The sequence below is a fragment of the Heterodontus francisci genome, chromosome 11, assembly GCF_036365525.1.
Source record: "Heterodontus francisci isolate sHetFra1 chromosome 11, sHetFra1.hap1, whole genome shotgun sequence".
Classification (NCBI taxonomy): domain Eukaryota; kingdom Metazoa; phylum Chordata; class Chondrichthyes; order Heterodontiformes; family Heterodontidae; genus Heterodontus; species Heterodontus francisci.
The window spans coordinates 33,972,352-33,992,723 of NC_090381.1; the positions used below are offsets into that span (position 1 = coordinate 33,972,352).

At 43.3% G+C, this 20,372-nt stretch overlaps 1 protein-coding gene across 2 annotated transcripts in view; it reads right to left on the reverse strand.

The window, feature by feature from the left end:
* Positions 1-20,372, reverse strand: part of LOC137375193 (vitamin K-dependent protein C-like) — a 69,440-nt gene that overhangs the window by 35,658 nt on the left and 13,410 nt on the right. The window contains exons 2-5 of one of the 2 annotated variants that reach the window (XM_068041967.1): positions 16,848-16,912; positions 14,631-14,728; positions 8,122-8,282; positions 5,083-5,107 (exon numbers count right to left, since the gene is read on the reverse strand). In XM_068041967.1, coding sequence (XP_067898068.1) covers positions 5,083-5,107; positions 8,122-8,282; positions 14,631-14,700 — 256 coding nt within the window. In that variant the 5' untranslated portion in view covers positions 14,701-14,728; positions 16,848-16,912. The remainder of the gene's footprint in view (positions 1-5,082; positions 5,108-8,121; positions 8,283-14,630; positions 14,729-16,847; positions 16,913-20,372) is intronic. The other variant, XM_068041966.1, reaches the window with a different exon arrangement.

The following is a 20,372-nucleotide window of genomic DNA, read 5'->3' on the forward strand; positions in this document are numbered from 1 at the left end:
ATTTCGTAGGCAAATATACAGTTTTCAAGCCCAATTCAGCAGGTGTGCTTAGCTGATCTCCTGTAAGTAACAGAGCACACTAACAAGACAAGTAGGTGATATTTTGTGAATGACATCAATGGAAAAGAAAATCAGACAGGGTGTAAAACAAGCAGTCGATTCACTATCAGTCATTTTCTGTTACCACCCAAGACCAATTTCACTCCATATATATCTGTATCCTGAGATCTCTAATCATCCACTTTGTTAAAATCCTTACTATTTAGGGTACACATTCCTTTCACTGTTCTTTTCCCCACTGTTCTCTACCTTGAATGATATCTGCCACCTAACTGCCCACTCCTCTACTAATGCTCTCCAGCAAATCAATTGCACTCTTCCCCACAGTTTGCTATTCCTGCTAATTTGGTATCAGAATCTTCTTCATTCTTCAAATTATGTCATCACAAACACCTATTTGGCCTGATATATCTAATAGTGTTTATGGGAACTGAAGCAGGTAGCTCAAGGTGGAAAGAAAAAGGGCACTGCCTCACATGTATGATGTACAAAAGCACAAAGTACTTGTTCATGTTTTGAGCTGATACTGATTTACAAAACTGCTCCCTTGGGATGGGTTCCGCTTAAACCAGGCTGGGATCAATGTCCTGGCGAAACTAATAACTAGCGTGGTAGATAGGACATTAAGCTAATGAAGGGAGTGAGTGGGAGGATTCACGAAAAGGTAACTTCAAAAGCAGTAAGACAAAAGACAAGAGCAGAGTAGTGATTTAGGTAAAACAGAGCATTACTGACTAAGGTAACATCAGGGAAAAATTTAAAAAAGTTAAAGCTAAATGCACGAAACATTCACAGCAAAATGGATGAATACCACAGACAGAAATAAATGGGTTTGATCTAATAGCCATTATGGAGATGTGGTTGCAGGGTTATTAAGGTTAGGGACTAAGCATTCCAGGATATACAGCTATACTGGGCATTGGTGAGACCACATCTGGAATACTGTGTACAGCACTGGTCTCCTTATTTAAGGAAGGATGTAAATGCATTGGAGGCAGTACAGAGAAGGTTTACTAGACTAATACCTGCAATGGGCGGGCTGTCTTACCAGGAAAGATTGGACAGGCTAGGCTTGTATCCGCTGGAATTTAGAAGAGTAAGAGGCAACTTGATTGAAACATATGAGATCCTGAGGGGTCTTGACAGGGTGGATGTGAAAAGGATGTTTCCCCTTGTGGGAGAATCTAGAACTAGGGGTCACTGTTTAAAAATAAGAGATCATCCATTTAAGACAGAGATGAGGAGAATTTTTTTTTCTCTTAGAGGGTCGTGAGTCTTTGGAATTCTCTTCCTCAAACGGCAGTGGAAGCAGTGTCTTTGAATATTTTTAAGGCAGAGGTAGATAGATTCTTGATAAGCAAGGGGGTGGAAGTTATCAGGGGTAGTATATGGCTGAGTATTAATCAGGAAAATAGAGCTGCATGTAAGAAGGGTAATACAATAATCATGGGGCCAAACCAAATTTGCAGTTTGGAGGACAAGCTTATGGAATGCATTCAAGATAGTATGTTGAGGAATGGGCTATTCTAGATTCAGTATTGTGCAATACAATAGGTTGATTAATAACCTTGTTGTAAAGGAGCCCCTGGGGAAGAGTAGAATTTTATATTGAGGTTGAGAGTGATTTAGTTAAATCGGAAACTCGGGTTTTAAATCTGAACAAAGCAAACAATGCAGGCGTGAGGGGTGAGTTGGCTAAGGTAGATCGGGAAATTAGAATAAAAGATATGATGGGAGATAAGCAAAGGCAAAAATTTAAAGAAATAATTCAAAATTCGCAACAAATATATATTCCCTTAAGGAATAAAAACACCATGGGAAAACAGGTCCAACTGTGGCTAATAAGAAGTTGAAGATGGATTAAAGGAAGTGGCTTATAATGTTGCCAAAAAGGGTAGTAAGCCGGAGGATTGGGGAATTTTAGAATTGAGGAAAGGAGGATCAAGAAATTGATAGAGAGGGAGGATTAAATTAGCAAGAGACATAAAAACAGATTGTAAAAGCTTCTGTAGGTATGTAAAAATGAAATTAGTTAAAGTAAACATGGGTCCCTTACAGGGCAGAGACAGAAGTAATTATAATGGGAAATAAGGAAATGGCAGAGACATTAAATGAACACTCTGTATCTCTCTTCACAGTAGGCACAAAATCATTCCGGAAATAGTGGGGAACCAAGGGTCTAATGAAAATGAGGAACTTAAAGAAATTAATATTAGTTACTACTGCGAAATTAGTGGGACTAAAAGTTGACAAATCTCTTGGACCTGATGGCCTACATCCTCGGGTTTTAAAAGAAGTGGCTACAGAGATAGTGGATGCATTGGCTTTGATCTTCCAGAATTCCCTAGATTTTAGAATGGTCCCCACAGATTAGAAGGCAGCAAAAATAAAACCCTGTTATTCAAGAAAGGAGAAAGGAGGAAGAGAGAAAACAGGGAACTGTAGGCCAGTTAGCCTGACATCAGTAGTAGGGAAAATGCTAGAATCTATTATCAGGGTCGTGGAGTTCAGGCAGAAGATCTTGTTGAATGTCAGAGCAGGCTCGAAGGGCCAAATGGCCCTACTCCATCTCCTATTTCCTCAGTTATTAGTTTATAAATTAATCTTAAGAAGATTGGATAATGCACTGTGTGATATTAGCAATGGGAATGTAAAACATTTGATGAAAAGCCTTTGCTGATCTCAAATAAATTGGCTCATATTTTCATTTAAACAGTTGAGAAAGTAATTTCACAACAGCGCTTTACTGCATCCATTACTAATGTCACACAGCTCAATTTCAACCCCCAGGTTCTTATCATATGATGTAATGGTTACACAGTGGAATGACAAAACAGTAAAATAATGATACTTTGGAGTAACCGGACAGTGAAATTCCACAGAATGGAAATGGCCCACTCGTAGGGAATTGGCACCTCTTGCTCCGAAGGCTCTCCTCCTCCCAGTTGAGGATTAGCAGGTGGAAACAATGCACTATGGAAAGTCTCCTTGTGTACTTTTGGGGAACTTACATGCTTTTGCTGTACAGATAAAAGATCATTAAAAGAAGGAATGTTAAAGGGAATGGGGTGAGCAAAAGACTGGGATTAGACTAGAGGAAAACATGGGTACAGATTTGAGGAGCAGAATGGCTTGTTTTTGTTCTGGAACATTTGTTATTCTATTCATATGTCGGCAATGGCTCAGTTGGTAGCGCACTAGCCTCTGAATCAGACGTTTTTGGGTTCAAGACTGACTCCAGGACTTGAGCACAAAAATCAAGGTGGACACTCCAGTGCAAAACTGACGGAGTGCAGCACTGCCATAGGTGCTGTCTTTCAGATGAGATATTAAACCAAGGCCCTGTCTGCCCTCTCAGGTGGACGTAAAAGATTCCATGGCACTATTTTGATGAAAAGCAGGGGTGTTCTTTCTGGTGTGCTAGAGTTTTTTGAGGAGGTAACAGAGAGTTGATGTGGTGTACATGGATTTTCAAAAGGTTTGATACAGTGCAACACAACAGACTTGTGAGCAAAGTTATAGCTCAAGGAATAAAAGGGACGGTAGCAACAAGGATATGGAATTGGAGTGACAGGAAACAAAAAGCAGTGGTTAATGGATGTTTTTTGACTGGAGGAAGGTTTGTAGTGGAGTTCCCCAGGGGTCAGTGTTCGGACCCTTGCTTTTCCTGATATATATTAATGACCTAGACCTTGGTGCACAATTTCAAAGTTTGCGGATGATACAAAACTTGGAACATTGTGAACTGTGAGGAGGATAGTGTAGAACTTCAAAAGGACATAGACAAGTTGGTGGAATGGGCAGATAGGTGACAGATGACGTTCAATGCAGAGAAATGTGAAGTGATTTATTTTGGTAGGAAGAACATAGAGAGACAATATAAAATAAAGGGTACAATTCTAAAGGGGGCACAGGAGCAGAGGGACCTGGGTATATATGTGCATAAGTCATTTAAAGGTGGCAAGACTGGTTGAGAGAGCAGTTAATAAAGCATACAGTATACTGGGCTTTATTAATAGGGGCATAAAGTACAAGAGCAAGGAAGTTATGTTGACATTGTATAGGACACTAGTTCGGCCTCAGCTGGAATACTGTGTCCAATTCTGGGCGACGCACTTCAGGAAAGAAGTGAGGGCATTGGAGAGAGTACAGAAAAGAGTCACGAGAATGGTTCCAGGGATGAGGAACTTCAGTTATGAAGATAGATTGGAGAAGTTAGGACTGTTTTCCTTGGAGAAGAGAAGGCCGAGAGGTGATTTGATAGAGGTATTCAAAATCATGAGGGGTCTTGACAGAGTAGATAGAGAGAAACTGTTCCCACTTGTGAAAGGATCGAGAACAAGGGGGCACAGATTTAAAGTAATGGGTAAGAGAAGCAAAAGCGAAATGAGGAAAAACTTTTTCACACAGTGAGTGGTTAAGGTCTTGATTGCACTGCCTGAGAGTGTGGTGGAGGCAGGTTCAATTGAAGCTTTCAAAAAGGAATTAGACAGTTATATGAAAAGGAAGAATGTGCAGGGTTATGGGGAGGAGGTAGGGGAATGGCATTAAGTGAATTGCTCATTTGAAGAATCAGTACAGACACGAGGGACCAAACAACCTCCTTCTGCACTGTAACAATTCTGTGATTCTGTATACTGGCCAATATTTATCCTTCAATCAACATCACAAAAAACAGATTATCAGGTTATTATCACATTGTTGTCTATGGGAGCTTGCTATGCATATTCTGGCCGCTGTGTTTCCTACATTAGATCAGTAACTACACCTCAAAAGTACTTCATTGTCTGTCAAGCAGTTTGGGACGTTCTATGATTGTTAAAGACACTATATAAATGCGAGACTTTTTGTTTATTTGTGTGTGTTACTGACCGTGTGTGGAAAATGCGATGAAGAAGGGAGCAGCATGTGTAGTGACAAAGCTAGCATACTGAAGGCAAACAGTTTTATTCTTTTTGTTATTATTTCCTCTTTATTCTTTCTCTGCCTAGGCTACAATTTGACAGAGAATGGTCTACTTACCAACATACTTGTTCCAAAATATTAACTGTCAAAAAAAATACACAGTTGATTAGATACAACATCAGTAAGAGACTGGAATCTCAGATGTAGTATTCATGCAATGAAATGGAAAGCTTCTACTTTGCATACCTTACAAAAGGAACAGGGCGGGAGTTAGATTCAGAAAAAAAAGAAGCCCATCAGGCACAAGAAGCCTGTCCCTTTTTTTGTGGATTATCCCCACCTCCTCACCATTTCACCATATTCCCTCAATCCCACCTACCCATCTTCTCACCATAGCCATGAATACCAACTTCTCACCATATCCCTCAATTTATGTTTCCTAGGAATTGGAGGCTTCACCGTAGTGACCAATTCTTTAGTTCCTCTCATAATTTTGAAAGTGCCAATTAAATTACCATGAACTAACTTTACCTATATTCTCCAACCTCCACATTCTTCACGATCTGATCTGTGCTTTATACTTGATTTAAACTATTGTCAAGGAAGTGTGCAGTTATAATTCAGGCTTTCTCGCTTTTCATGTTCACAACAAAATGCAGGTTCCAATGACAGACCTACGAGTCCAAAGATGAAAATCTTAACTGCACCATGGAAAAGACTGCATGTCAAAGAAATAACAATTATGCTTTTACCAGGATACATTGCAATGGGGGTTTCAAAGGCTGTTCAATATGTATCCATTCCTACCCTTTCCAAAAGATGTAAAACACCATACTAAAAACCACCTTGCTGTCAGATCATACTGGCCAGGCTAAAACTAGTATTTAGATTTATTTATATACTTAAAATTACATAGAAGTAAAATGGATACCACAAAACATACTTAGACTCTTTCGTTACTTTTAAAATCATTTCCAGAAATAATAGAAAGTTTGAATTCTTAATGTCCTTTTCAGAGCCTTTTAACTGGGTCTTTGGTGATTGTAATGTAGGTATGTTTCTACCCATGGAGTCCCATCACACTGCCACAGTGTGAAAAAAACCAGGCGATGCCAAAGGGCTGCAGAATATGGAAAGTCCGTCGGATTTATATTTCTTCATGTAGCTTTTTCTCACTTCAGACCAAAGTCCTTTTTATCTCAGCATGTTATTTGAAGGAAGTTGCTGACTCCATGTGAACAGGCTGGTAATTAGAATATTACCTGTTCTGTTATAGAGTCATAGAGTTATACAGCACAGAAACAGGCCCTTCGGCCCATCGTGTCCGTGCCGGCCATCAAGCACCATCTAACCCCATTTTCCAGCACTTGGCCTGTAGCCTTGTATACTATGGCATTTCTAGTGCTCATCTAAATATGTTTAAATGTTGTGAGGGTTGCTGCCTCTACCACCCCTTCAGGCAGTGTGTTCCAGATTCCAACCACCCTCTGGGTGAAAACATTTTTCCTCAATTCCCTCTGAACCTCCTGCCCCTTACCTTAAATCTATGCCCCCTGGTTATTGACACCTCCACTAAGGGAAAACGTTTCTTCCTATCTACCCTACCTATGCCCCTCATAATTTTGTATACCTCATTCAGGTCCCCCCTTATTATTATTATTCAAGTAGATGGCATGTGAACAGCGACCCCCTCACTATGGCGGAACTATTAGTGGGCCAGGTCAGAAATGGATATTCCTTTTGTATGAAACTCCTTTAATAATAGCAGTAATGATAGATAATGAGTTCTGTCTATTACCCGAGAGAAATTCACATCCATCAGAAGTACAACAACCTGAAGTATTAGCCAAATATATTTCACTTGACTAGATTCTTGTCATAAGCAACCAATTTACAGAAACTACATATATATCAGTTATATGCATGATAGAAAGTTAAAAAAAGATACAGAGACATGATAGATAAAAGGACAGGTTTGAAGGATATTCCAAACAGCATTACCAGGCTGAATGTTTGGCAAGAATGTACTGGCAGATGATGAGGGAACTTCAGTCAAAATTTACTAAATGAAGCACTTCCTGTACACATTAAACCTGCACTATCTCGACTTACTTGCCTTGTTTTCCATTGCAAGGCAATGTTTCTTTCGATTCTTTCCAGCACCTGCCAGGCACTGGGGCTTACAGCACTGTACAGTGCAGGTTACTTCACAATGTCCAGTTCTTTAGCCTGGACAAAACCTACATTTCCGCTGGCATTCACAAGGCGGGTTGGAGGCAAAATGAGGTCTGGGGGAACAAATAGCAGTAGCTCCCCCAGACCAATTTTTCCCAGCGGGAGAATGGAGGGAGGTCCAGTCCATAGAATTTAACCCATTTTATGAACTAGGCTCCGTTGTATGCACCGGGACTCCAAGGTATCTACTCATTGGATCCACAAATGCATAATATTTGGACATTCCCAGATTAGACAATGTTTTGGAAGGCTATCCAAGGTAATGCCGTCACAGTTGATCCCCAAAATCTAGCCATATTCAATTCCTAACAAAGGCCACAGTATAATGATCATCAGCAGGAACAAAGGTGATCCAGTGAATCTGAGGCCAACTGTAGCAAACCTATTGCTGCCTGACTAAGATCAAGTAACTCAATATGGAGCTTTTGGGTCAGGAGTGGAGTGTGGGGGCAAATGAGAGGTGTAACCTCTGATATCCCTACTCTAGATGGCACTGCTATTCATCATCTTAAGCAGTTTTCTCTAATTGTTAATACACATTTGATGTTAGCCACAAACCACCCTTCGCTTGTACAGGAATTACTATGAGTGGTAATGGGAGTGGTGGGGGGAGGGGAGTGCTGTTGCAGCTTGCTGTCCTAGTTTTTGTTCCCTCACTAAAAAGAAAACCATTTGCCAAACCCATTTTCAAGAAAGCACTTGGCATTGACAACCCTGCCAACTTTACCAATGCTTTGATATTACACCATCATTTTCATACATATTAAATCGTCAGCAAAGAGACAGACATCTTTCCCTCAGTCTTCAATGTCCATCAAATTCCACGATTAGAGCAATAATGGAATATCAGGAAATTGTTAATAAAATTGTCAGTGTTGATGTCTTATGTACTAGGATGCTGCTTGACTGCAAGATACTTACAGTCTTATCCGTCGAGTGCAAAATCTCTCTTGCCTCTTCGAATACACACGTTTCTTCATGACACTCCCTTTCCATATTTCCAGGTCTAAATTCTTCAAAGAGGTAATTATGCCGTTTTCTAATTCTTAAGACGTCAGCGGCATCTTTTTCTGGCAAAAATACTGAAATATAAAATGATGAATTACCTTTAAAACTGTTTGCTGGACAGTGGACTGCACTGGAGTGCTGACTTGGGTTGCATTAGAGTGCGACAGTGGAAGTTTGGTAACTGAGGATAATTAAAGGTTAATTTTATTTTAAATCTAATCTGTCTTTTATTTAGCAGATTAACTTAACAGTTGCTGTTAGGGTTGGAGAAGGTGAGTTTTAGACCAGTTTTAAACAGGGTTCACTCAGGCTCTGCTTGCAGCTGCACCTTGTTAATTAGAGGAGTGGCTTAAACCAGTTTTCAGGGGGCTAGAGTCAGTCAGTATAAAAATGAGCCATCTTACAGTGCTGACTTGGGTTGCATTAGAGTGCTACAGTGGAAGTTCGGTAACTGAGGAAGTTCGGTAAGGAGGGAGCAAGGAGCTCCTTTCATTTCCTACCTGTCCTCAGAGTGAGGGGAGCTGAGAGCTTCCAAAGAGCACAGCTGACTGGGAGAAGACTCGGAGGGTGGAGTTCCGGACCGGTAGGTATAAAAAACTTACCACTGGTAAAAAAAAGCTGACAGTGACGTCACAGGTAAGCTGTGGCCTGACTGGCTGGTAGGGAATTTTTTTTTACTGAATTTGAAAATAAAACATTGATAAAAATTGATTAAAACCCTAATGAACTAATTAATAAGTAGAGTAACTAAACCAGAGGGAGGAGATTACTGTATTTAGTTAGCATTTAATATTTATAGTAGGAATCTAGCACTAGGGACCATATAGTTAATTATAACAATTTAGTAAGGATTTAAAAGTATTTATTTATTTTAAATTAATTAATTAATTAGTGCTAGAAATGTCAGTTAGAGGGGTGAAGTGCTTCACCTGTGAGATGTGGGAGGTCCGTGATGCTTCCAGCGTTCCGGACGACTACATCTGCAGGAAGTGTACCCAGTTGCAGCTTCTCACAGACCGCATGGATCAGTTGGAGCGGCAACTGGATGCACTTAGGAGCATGCAGGTGGCAGAAAGTGTCATAGACAGGAGTTTTAGAGAAGTGGTTACACCCAAGGTGCAGGCAGATAGATGGGCGACCGCTAGAAGGGGCAGGCAGTCAGTGCAGGAATCCCCTGTGGCTATCCCCTCTCTAACAAGTATACCGTTTTGGATACTGTTGGGGGGGATGGCCTATCAGGGGAAAACAGCAGCAGCCAGAGTAGTGGCACCACACTGGCACTGTTGTTCAGCAGGGAGGGACAAAGCGCAGAAGAGCAATAGTTACAGGGGACTCTATAGTCAGGGGCACAGATAGGCGCTTCTGTGGACGTGAAAGAGACTCCAGGATGGTATGTTGCCTCCCTGGTGCCAGGGTCAAGGAGGTCTCTGAACAGACAGGGGGCATTCTGAAGGGGGAGGGTGAACAGCCAGAGGTTGTGGTACACATCGGTACCAATGACATAGGCAGGAAGAGTGACGAGGTCCTGCAGGGGGAGTTTAGGGAGTTAGGTAGAAAGTTAAAAGACAGGACCTCTAGGGTTGTAATCTCGGGATTACTCCCTGTGCCATGTGCCAGTGACGCGAGAAATAGGAAGATAGTGCAGCTAAACACGTGGCTGAACAGCTGGTGTAGAAGGGAGGGTTTCAGATATCTGGACCATTGGGATCTCTTCTGGGACAGATGGGACCTGTACAAGAAGGACGGGTTGCATCTAAACTGGAGGGGCACAAATATCCTGGCTGCGAGGTTTGCGAGCGTCACTCGGGAGGGTTTAAACTAGTGTGGCAGGGGTGTGGGAACCAGAGCAGTAGGACAGCAAGTGAAATAAATGAGGGGGAACTAATAAATAAGGCCAGTAGGACTAAGAGAAAGAACAGGCAGGGAGATGTTGTGGATCACAGCGGGACTGGTGGTCTGAAGTGCATTTGTTTCAATGCGAGAAGTATAACAGTAAAGGCAGATGAACTTAGAGCTTGGATTAGTACTTGGAACTATGATGTTGTTGCTATTACAGAGACTTGGTTGAGGGAAGGACAGGATTGGCAGCTAAATGTTCCAGGATTTAGAAGCTTCAGGCGGGATAGAGGGGGATGTAAAAGGGGTGGGGAAGTTGCATTACTGGTTAAGGAGAATATCACAGCTGTACTGCGGGAGGACACCTCGGAGGGGTCGTGCAGCGAGGCAATATGGGTGGAGCTCAGGAATAGGAAGGGTGCAGTCACGATGTTGGGGGTTTTCTACAGGCCTCCCAGCAGCCAGCGGGAGGTAGAGGAGCAGATATGTAGACAGATTTTGGAAAGATGTAAAGGTAACAGGGTTGTAGTGGTGGGTGATTTTAACTTCCCCTATATTGACTGGGACTCACTTATTGCTATGGGCTTGGATGGGGCAGAATTTGTAAGGAGCATCCAGGAGGGCTTCTTGAAACAATATGTAGATAGTCCAACTAGGGATGGGCCATATTGGACCTGGTATTGGGGTATGGGCCCGGCCAGGTGGTCGAAGTTTCAGTAGAGGAGCATTTCGGGAACAGTGACCATAATTCCATAAGTTTTAAGGTACTTGTGGATAAGGATAAGAGTAGTCCTCGGGTGAAGGTGCTAAATTGGGGGAAGGCTAATTATAATAATATTAGGCAGGAACTGAAGAATTTAGATTGGGGGCGGCCGTTTGAGGGTAAATCAACATCTGACATGTGGGAGTCTTTCAAACGTCAGTTGATTAGAATCCAGGACCAGCACGTTCCTGTGAGGAAGAAGGATAAGTTTGGCAAGTTTCGGGAACCTTGGTTAAAGCGGGATATTGTGAGCCTAGTCAAAAAGGAAAAGGAAGCATTCGTAAGGACTGGAAGGCTAAGAACAGACGAATCCCTTGCGGAATATAAAGACAGTAGAAAGGAACTTAAGCAAGGAGTCAGGAGGGCTAAAAGGGGTCATGAAAAGTCATTGTCAAACAGGATTAAGGAAAATCCCAAGGCTTTTTATATGTATATAAAGAGCAAGAGGGTAACTAGGGAAAGGGTTGGCCCACTCAAGGACAGAGAAGGGAATCTATGTGTGGAGCCAGAGGAAATGGGCGAGGTACTAAATGAGTACTTTGCATCAGTATTCACCAAAGAGAAGGACTTGGTGGATGATGAGCCTAGGGAAGGGAGTGTAGATAGTCTCAGTCATCTCATTATCAAAAAGGAGGAGGTGTTGGGTGTCTTGCAAAGCATTAAAGTAGATACGTCCCCAGGGCCTGATGGGATCTACCCCAGACGACTGAGGGACGCAAGGGAAGAAATTGCTGGGGCCTTGATGGAAATCTTTGCATCCTCATTGGCTACAGGTGAGGTCCCAGAGGACTGGAGAATAGCCAATGTTGTTCCTTTGTTTAAGAAGGGTAGCAATGATTATCCAGGAAATTATAGGCCAGTGAGCCTTATGTCAGTGGTAGGGAAATTATTAGAGAGGATTTTGCGGGACAGGATTTACTCCCATTTGGAAACAAACGAACTTATTAGCGAGAGACAGCATGGTTTTGTGAAGGGGAGGTCGTGTCTCACTAATTTGATTGAGTTTTTTGAGGAAGTGACAAAGATGATTGATGAAGGAAGGGCAGTGGATGTTATCTATATGGACTTCAGTGAAGCCTTTGACAAGGTCCTTCATGGCAGACTGGTACAAAAAGTGGTCACACGGGATCAGAGGGGAGCTGGCAAGATGGATACGGAACTGGCTCTGTCATAGAAGACAGAGGGTAGCAGTGGAAGGGTGCTTTTCTGAATGGAGGGATGTGATTAGTGGTGTTCTGCAGGGATCAGTGCTGGGACCTTTGCTCTTTGTAGTATATATAAATCATTTGGAGGAAAATGTAGCTGGTCTGATTAGTAAATTTGCGGACGACACAAAGTTTGGTGGAGTTGCGGATAGTGATGAGGATTGTCAGAGGATACAGCAGGATATAGATCGGTTGGAGACTTGGGCGGAGAAACGGCAGATGGAGTTTAATCCAGACAAATGTGAGGTAATGCATTTTGGAAGGTCTAATGCAGGTGGGAAGTATATCGTAAATGGCAGAACCCTTAGGAGTATTGACAGGCAGAGAGATCTGGGTGTACAGGTCCACAGTGGCAACGCAGGTGGATAAGGTAGTCAAGAAGGCATACGGCATGCTTGCCTTCATCGGTCGGGGCATAGAGCATAAAAATTGGCAAGTCATGCTGCAGCTGTACAGAACTTTAGTTAGGCCACACTTAGAATATTGCGTGCAATTCTGGTCGCCACACTACCAGAAGGACGTGGAGGCTTTGGAGAGGGTACAGAAGAGGTTTACCAGGATGTTGCCTGGTCTGGAGGGCATTAGCTATAAGGAGAGGTTGGATAAACTCGGATTGTTTTCACTGGAACGACGGAGGTGGAGGGGCGACATGATAGAGGTTTACAAAGTTATGAGCGGCATGGACAGAGTGGATAGTTAGAAGCTTTTTCCCAGGGTGGAAGGGTCAGTTACTCGGGGGCATAGGTTTAAGGTGCGAGGGGCAAAGTTTAGAGGGGATGTGCAAGGCAAGTTTTTTACACAGAGGGTGGTGAGTGCCTGGAACTTGCTGCCGGGGGAGGTGGTGGAAGCAGGTTCGATAGCGACGTTTAAGAGGCATCTTGACAAATACATGAATAGGATGGGAATAGAGCGATACGGACACTGGAAGTGCAGAAGGTTTTAGTTTAGGCAGGCATCAAGATCGGCGCAGGCTTGGAGGGCCGAATGGCCTGTTCCTGTGCTGTATTGTTCTTTGTTGACAGCAGGGAATGTTCCATCTGTACCAGGTAATGCATTTGGGCGGGTAAACAAAGCAAGGGAATACACAATAAACGGGAGGATATTGAGAGGGGTAGAAGAAGTGAGAGACCTTAGAGTGCATGTCCACAGGTCCCTGAAGGTGGCAGGATTGGTAGATAGAGTGGTGAAGAAGGCATATGGAATGCTTTCCTTTATTGGCCGAGGTATAGAATACAAAAGAAGGGATGTAATGCTGGAACTGTACAAAATGCTGGTTAGGCCACTGCTCGAGTATTGCATGCAGTTCTGGTCACAGCATTACAGGAAGGACATAATTGCTGTGGAGAGAATGCAGAGGAGATTTACAAGAATGTTGCCAGGGCTTGAAAGTTGCAGCTATGAGGAAAGATTGGATCAGCTAGGGTTGTTTTCCCTAGCATAGAGGACGCTGAAGGTTGACTTAATTGAGATGTACAAAATTATGAGGGGTCTAGATAGAGTAGACAGGAAGGACCTGTTTCCCTTAGCCGAGAGGTCAATTACCAGGGGGCACAGATTTAAGGTGATTGGTCGAAGGATTAGAGGAGACGTGAGGAAGACCTTTTTCACCCAGAGGGTGGTGGTTGTCTGGAATTCATTGCCAGGAAGGGTGGCAGAGGCAGAAAACCTCAACTCATTTAAAAGGTACCTGGACATGCACCTGAAGTGCTGGAAGGTGGGATTAAATTGGGCAGCTAGTTTTTTCAGCCAGCGCAGACAAGATGGGCTGAATGGCCCCCTTCTGTGCTGTAATTTTTCTATGGTTCTATGGACAGTGCACTATCTGTATCAGGACGGAGCTTAGGGCCTAGGCAGCTGAAGGCATGCCTGCCAATGGTGAAGTGATTAAAATAGGTGATGCACAAGATACCAGAATTGGAGGCGAGCAGAGATCTCTGAGGGCTGCAGGGCTGGAGGAGGTTACAGAGATAGAGAAAGGCCAGGCCATGGAGAGATTTGAAAACAAGGATGTGAATTTTAAAATTGAGGCGTTGTCAATGTAGGTCAGTGAACACAGAGGAGATGGGTGAACAGGACTTGATGCATGTTAGGATATGGGCAGCAGAGTTTTGCATGAACTCAAGTTTAGGTAGCATGGAAGATGGAAAGTCAGCCATTAGAACATTGGAATATTCACACTTGGAGGTAACAAAGCATGAATGAGGGTTTTCAGCAGCAGATGAGCTGAGGCAGGGGTAGAGCTGGGTGATGCTACAGAGGTGGAAGCAGGTGATATTAGTGATGGAAAAGACATGTGGTCAGAAGCTCATCTCGGGGACAAATATGATACCAAGGTTGCGAAACGTACTAGGACAGTATACCAACTGAACCAGTGTGTCTTTTGTACAAGGACAGTGTACCAATCACATCAGGGAATGCTCCATCTGTACTCGGATAATGTGCCATTTGTTCCAGGATAGTGTATCATTTGTACCAGGGCGGTGTGTCATCCACACTAGGGAATGCTCCATCTCTACCAGGACAATGTACCATCAGTACCAGGATAGTTTGCCATCCATATCAAGTGCAGGGGCTATGTCTACAATACCATAGCATAAGTATTCATATCTCACACTGACCTGAGTAGCTGGACATATCTATACAACACGCAGCCATGAGAAATATGAAGCAACAGCAAGCCTTCGCCATTGTGCAATCTGGTTCTTCAAACCCTCACCTGCAATGGGAAAGGAATATGTAATATACTATGGGATAGCAAGTAACAAGGTAAATCTTGGAGGTTTCTATCTTTGTTCTTCAATGTTTCAATAGATGTATCCATCTTTTCAGAACCTTGTGCCTTTTTAAAATTCTCCATGATAGTACTTCTTTCAGATTTCACACAAAGTAACAACTCTGCAAATGTTCCGAAGTTCCAAAGAAGGGTCACTGACCCGAAACGTTAACTCTGTTTCTCTTTCCACAGATGCTGCCAGACCTGCTGAGTGGTTCCAGCATTTCTTGTTTTTAACTCTGCACATGCTTACTTCAGCATCTTGGTAAGCTCAACTCAGGATCCTTCACTCCAAACTTATGGGTTTGCCCTCACTTCACTACAAAGACAAATACCAACACCAAATTCAGACCAATAAACAAATTTGTCAAACAAATCATTTCAGCATTGACAAAAAAATTACTCATCATACTTGTGCAAGCCCATAGTGCCTGTCTTGTGGACTTATTTTCCTATCCTGATCGTACAAGGTGCTTCCCCAGTGCGTAGAGTTTGAGAAGACTGCTGATATCCCATTGAGAACTCCAGACTGCCTTAGAATACAACCTTGAGCAGCTGTGTGCCCAGAGGTCCTGGCTGCAGATTGCAGCATTTAAGCGTGGGCTGCAGCTGGCTGGCTGAGTGTCACCAGCAAGGGCACAGGCAGTGTCTGTTGAGGGTGCAGGCAGGCAGTCATCCTGAGAGAGGACAGCTGGTGTCTCATCCATGGAGGCAAGGCCATTGTCCTCGGGCAACGCCTCAGAACCAAGTGCTGGAATGATGTGACATACTTGAAGCCGCTTTCAACAGTGGCTCCTAAAGGCAAGATGCCAACAATCTGAGCTTCATTGCAGTAGTTTGTGCTGCTATATATTGGAACTACTTTCTTGTTCTAATTTGTTTTGCTACTTTAAACACTGGAGCACACAGACATCAGTTGTAACAATACAGAATCAGGTCTTCAATGAACTCATGTTACACAATCTAACATGTACTCAGGTACATATCACTACACAATCCAATATGTATACAAGTCTTTATTGAGCTCACAATTCATTACGAGACCTCCGGTACATCATACACCACAATTCAGTATGACTACAACATACAGTGGTTTACTCACAACTCCTATGCCAATTCTACCTCTGACCTCTGCATTTCATGTATCTTCTTTGGCCTCCTTGTCTCGAGAGACAATGGGTAAGCACCTGGAGGTGGTCAGTGGTTTGTGAAGCAGCGCCTGGAGTGGCTATAAAGGGTAATTCTAGAGTGACAGACTCTTCCACAGGCGCTTCATGTATACTACCATGAAATCACAATATATTAAAGGACACACAAAGTGACATCGAGAATAACAACATGGAACCAGGAAGATGCACTTAGCTCATCTCAATCTCTGCTAACCATTCTGATACCATGGTCCACTTAAGCTCTTCCAATCACTGTATTACTACTGACACAGTGATATACCAACATCTCCCAGACCATCAAGACATGGATGAACAACCTTCATACATTCTTTCAAATCCTCATCCTCTCCTTAGGCCTGCTTCACGAAGCATTTCTATTTTGCAGAAAGCTGTTTAACTCATCATGTTCTGATTCCACAAACAACGAGGTATACTTGTAGTGTGAACCCACATTCCCACACCATGAAATCTATCAGAGTTGTCATAACATTCTGTGGTGATGATGGAGCTGACCACTCATTCTATGTTGGACAGAACAGTCTCCATACCCTGCGCGAAGCCTCGAGACACGTTGGAAGTAGTCTTTGCCATGCTCCATGACATTGTGCACAAGCTCTCTGGCTGGCTGCTCAGTGCAACTAGCATGTATCCATGTGCCTTCTTGATAGCCTGGGCCCTCAAAGTCAGCATCACAGTCCACTGCAGAAGAATCTGCAACCTCGCCCTCTGTTGAGCTGGCACCTGTGGTGTTCTATCCTCCTGCACACCTTTGCCCAATGAGTGACCATGTACAGATTCCTCCTGTTGCAGAACCCCTAAAGCCTGCATTGTGTCAGTTTACGAGCTGGTGCTTGCGAGAGTCAGATCAAGTAATGGCACATTTTCAAGATTACCTCCCCCACCACCTTCCGACTCAAGTCTTCCTCCACTGGCTGAGAAGCATCGACATTCTCGGAAGCTGAAATGAAAGAAAGGTGCAGGGTTTAGTTTGTGGTGTGAGGCAGAGCCGAGAGAGATGTGCGTGTTGAAAGCATCTGAAGCTTGTCATGCAGAGTGTATAGGGTGAGGGGTAAGTCTGAAGAGACAAAGAGAATGAGGTATAAAGCAACCCCGTGCGACATCACCCCCAGCATTGCCAATGGCCATAAGCTCTGCTCTGGCCCTTTCCATGATTGCCAGACGCTCTCTTCAAGGGGGAGAGGATGTGCAGATGGGCTCTTGCTCCTTCAGTGGCAGCCTGTTGCCTTGTATTATGTTTGACCATTTACTGTAAGAAAGAGGAAAGCATGTTAGTGAAAATCCTGAGGTGTTTGGAGCATGTGGCTAATATGATGGAACAGCTGATAATCTGTGTGTGAGCTGTGTGTTGTGAGTAAGTGAGGATTGTAATAGTAGTAAGTGTTTGAGCATGAGGAGAAGGTGGTTTAGTGAAATGTGGTGCAGTGATTGCAGGACAGTGTGGCGTAATGGGGCAGGGCAGTGTTGTAATTAATGAGGCTATGAGCTGTGATTAGAAAGTATTTTAGCAGTCTTCTTACATTAACAACTCTAGTTAAATCATTACATTTATTCCTGCATTGCCATATTTTTGGGGCAATGCTACTGACAATGGTGTCCTCAGCTACCTCCTCCTATAGCTTCCTGAGGAGATGCCTGGAAAACTTGCTGCTCCCCTGGGAATAAAGAATGCCCCTACTCCTCTCCATCAAGGCCACCAGTGCAACATCAGTCCCTTCTTCAGCTTGTTCCACAATCTTTGCAGCCAGAATGCACCTTCCTTTTACGAGGTACTGGTTGCTTCAAGTAGCATCCTGGACGCTCAATATTGCAGCACCCCCACCCCCAGAGGCAAGCAGCCAACGATTAATGCACACATTAATTATTGTAATTAGCAGACAGCACAGCTATTAGGTGTAGTCTCATTGATAGCAACAGCTGTGGATAGTCCAATCATTTTGTCCACAGACCTCAAACGCTAACTCTACTGCCTTCCTAATATCTCCTTCTTGGACTCGGTGTCCATCTTTTGATTGTGTTTCTATATTAAAGGTGCTTTATAAATGAAAGTTTTGTTGTTGGTAATTCAACACCATTCCCATTTTCTTGGTTTCCCTTAGCACTTGTCTGTGAAACATGGGAACTTTCTGTCTTGGTATCTCTGCTCTGATCCTTCTTAATTCATTCTTGAGGTGCAGTGATAGCATGGACTTTTGATTTGTTTACCAAGTTTAATACTATCCATTTCCCCCAATAATCCCCTCGCTTATGCCTGTCCCTGAATAGTTTTGTACCTTCACCTTTGTTTTAGCTTATTGAGCACTGGGAACTTTCACATGTCTTAACCCACTGATTAAACCTGGCTTTTTCCTTCAAAAGAAGTCTCATAGCAAACACACCACATGATCTCCAACTCACTTTTACATCTCTCTTCTGCTCACCTTTAAATCTATCATTCATCCCCTTTTGGCTTGATTCTTACAAATGCTTCTTTATTTTTTCATCTCTTGTGCTTTCTTTTCCTGGTAGCTGTAAGTCGCCCATGTTTCACAGCCATACAGCAAGGTGCTGAGAACACAGGCCTTGTAAACCATCAGCTTGGTCCGAAGGGTCAGCTTGGTGTTATCCCATGCGCGTTTCACAAGTCGGCCAAAGGAGGAGCTGCTTTCCCTATGCGTGTATCGCGTTCTGCATCAAGGGACAGACTGTCTGTCACCATGGACCCAAGGTAGCAGAATTTGCTAACCTTGGGGTGTTATTTAGTGCGATTGGGGCGGAGACGCAACACCTTGTCACATGACCAAGGTTTTTCAGGAAAAGAAGCTCAATAATTTCCATCTTCACTGTTTGCGGCACATTATGGGTATATCCTGGCAGGACAAAATCACAAATGTGGCAGAGCTCCCAAGTGTGTTGGCACTAATCAAACAGAAGTGGCTGTGGTGGATCGGACACATCCGCAGGATGGAAGACAGTCGCATACCTAAGGACCTACTGTACAGTGAGGTGGCTGGGGCCAGACGACCAGTGGGGTGCCCAAAAATCTGCTTCAAGGATGCTTGCAAGTGTGACATGAAGGCCCTAAATGTCGACTATTGCACCTAGGAGTCACTAACTGGCGAAAGAGGGAAATGGCGACACATCCTGTGGACTGGCGTGCGCTACCATGACAACCAGTTGCTTCAGCAGCTTGGCAACAGGCGCCAACATCAAAAACAACAACTCGCAGCGTCACTTGGCAGCTTCAAGTGAGTAACTTGTGACAGAATCTGCCTCTTAAGGATTGGCCTTCACAGCCATCAGCAAAAGTGCACCAAGAGAAGACACCCCACCTAAACGGACTGTTTGCTATCTGTCCATCATCTTTCATAGATCGAAGGATGCCAACCATCTGCTTAATCCCTTTTTCTAGTTAACCTTAAGGCTGATGCTCCCTTTATGAATGTATTTCAATCTTTTGTTCCCTTTGATTGCTAGTGTCTCAATAAACTGCATTGTATTCTCCAACTGTGGCCTCTATTCCTCTAGATTTTGATGTCTGTCTGGTGATTTGCCTTTGTTTCTGCTTATTTTGCACTGCTTGAAGACAGAGTCCTCCTTTCAATTCCCCCTCTTAATCTAAGCCTGTCATAATCTTGTACACTTTTATTAAATCTCCCCTCAATCTCCTTTGCTCTAAGGAGAACAAGCACAGCTTTTCCAACCTAACCTTGTAACTAAAATTCTCCACCCCTGGAACCATTCTGGTTAATCTCCTTTGCACCTTCTCAAGGACCCTCACATCCTTCCTGAAGTGTGGTGACCAGAATTGAGCAAAATACTCCAGTATGGGTCTAACCAGAGCTTTATAAAGGTTCAGCATAACTTCCCCGTTTTTGTACTCAATGCCTCTATTTATAAAGCCCAAGATCCCATATGCTTTACTAACCACTCTTTTAATATGTCCTGCCACCTTCAAAGATCTATGCACATGCACCCCCAGGTCCCTCTGTTCCAGCACACTCTTTAGAACTATGGCATTAAGTACATATTGTCTTTCCCTAATCCTTCTGCCAAAATGCATCACCTCACACTTGTCATTATTAAATTCCATCTGCCACCTGTCTGCCCATTCTGCTAGCCTATCTATGTCTTGTTGCAGGTGGTTCATATCATCCTCACTTTTTGCTGCAACTCTAAGTTTGGTGTCATCAGCAAATGTTGAGATTCTACTCTGTATTCCAAGATACAAGTCATTTATGTACAGCAAAAAAAACAGTGGTCCCAGCACTGACCCTTGGGGAACACCACTGTCTACCATCCTCCAGTCTGAAAAACAACCATTTACTATGACTCGTTGTATTCTTCCCTTAAGCCAATGTTTTAACCAATTGAACACTAACCCTCCTATTCCATGAGCCTCAGTTTTGGTAACCAGCCTT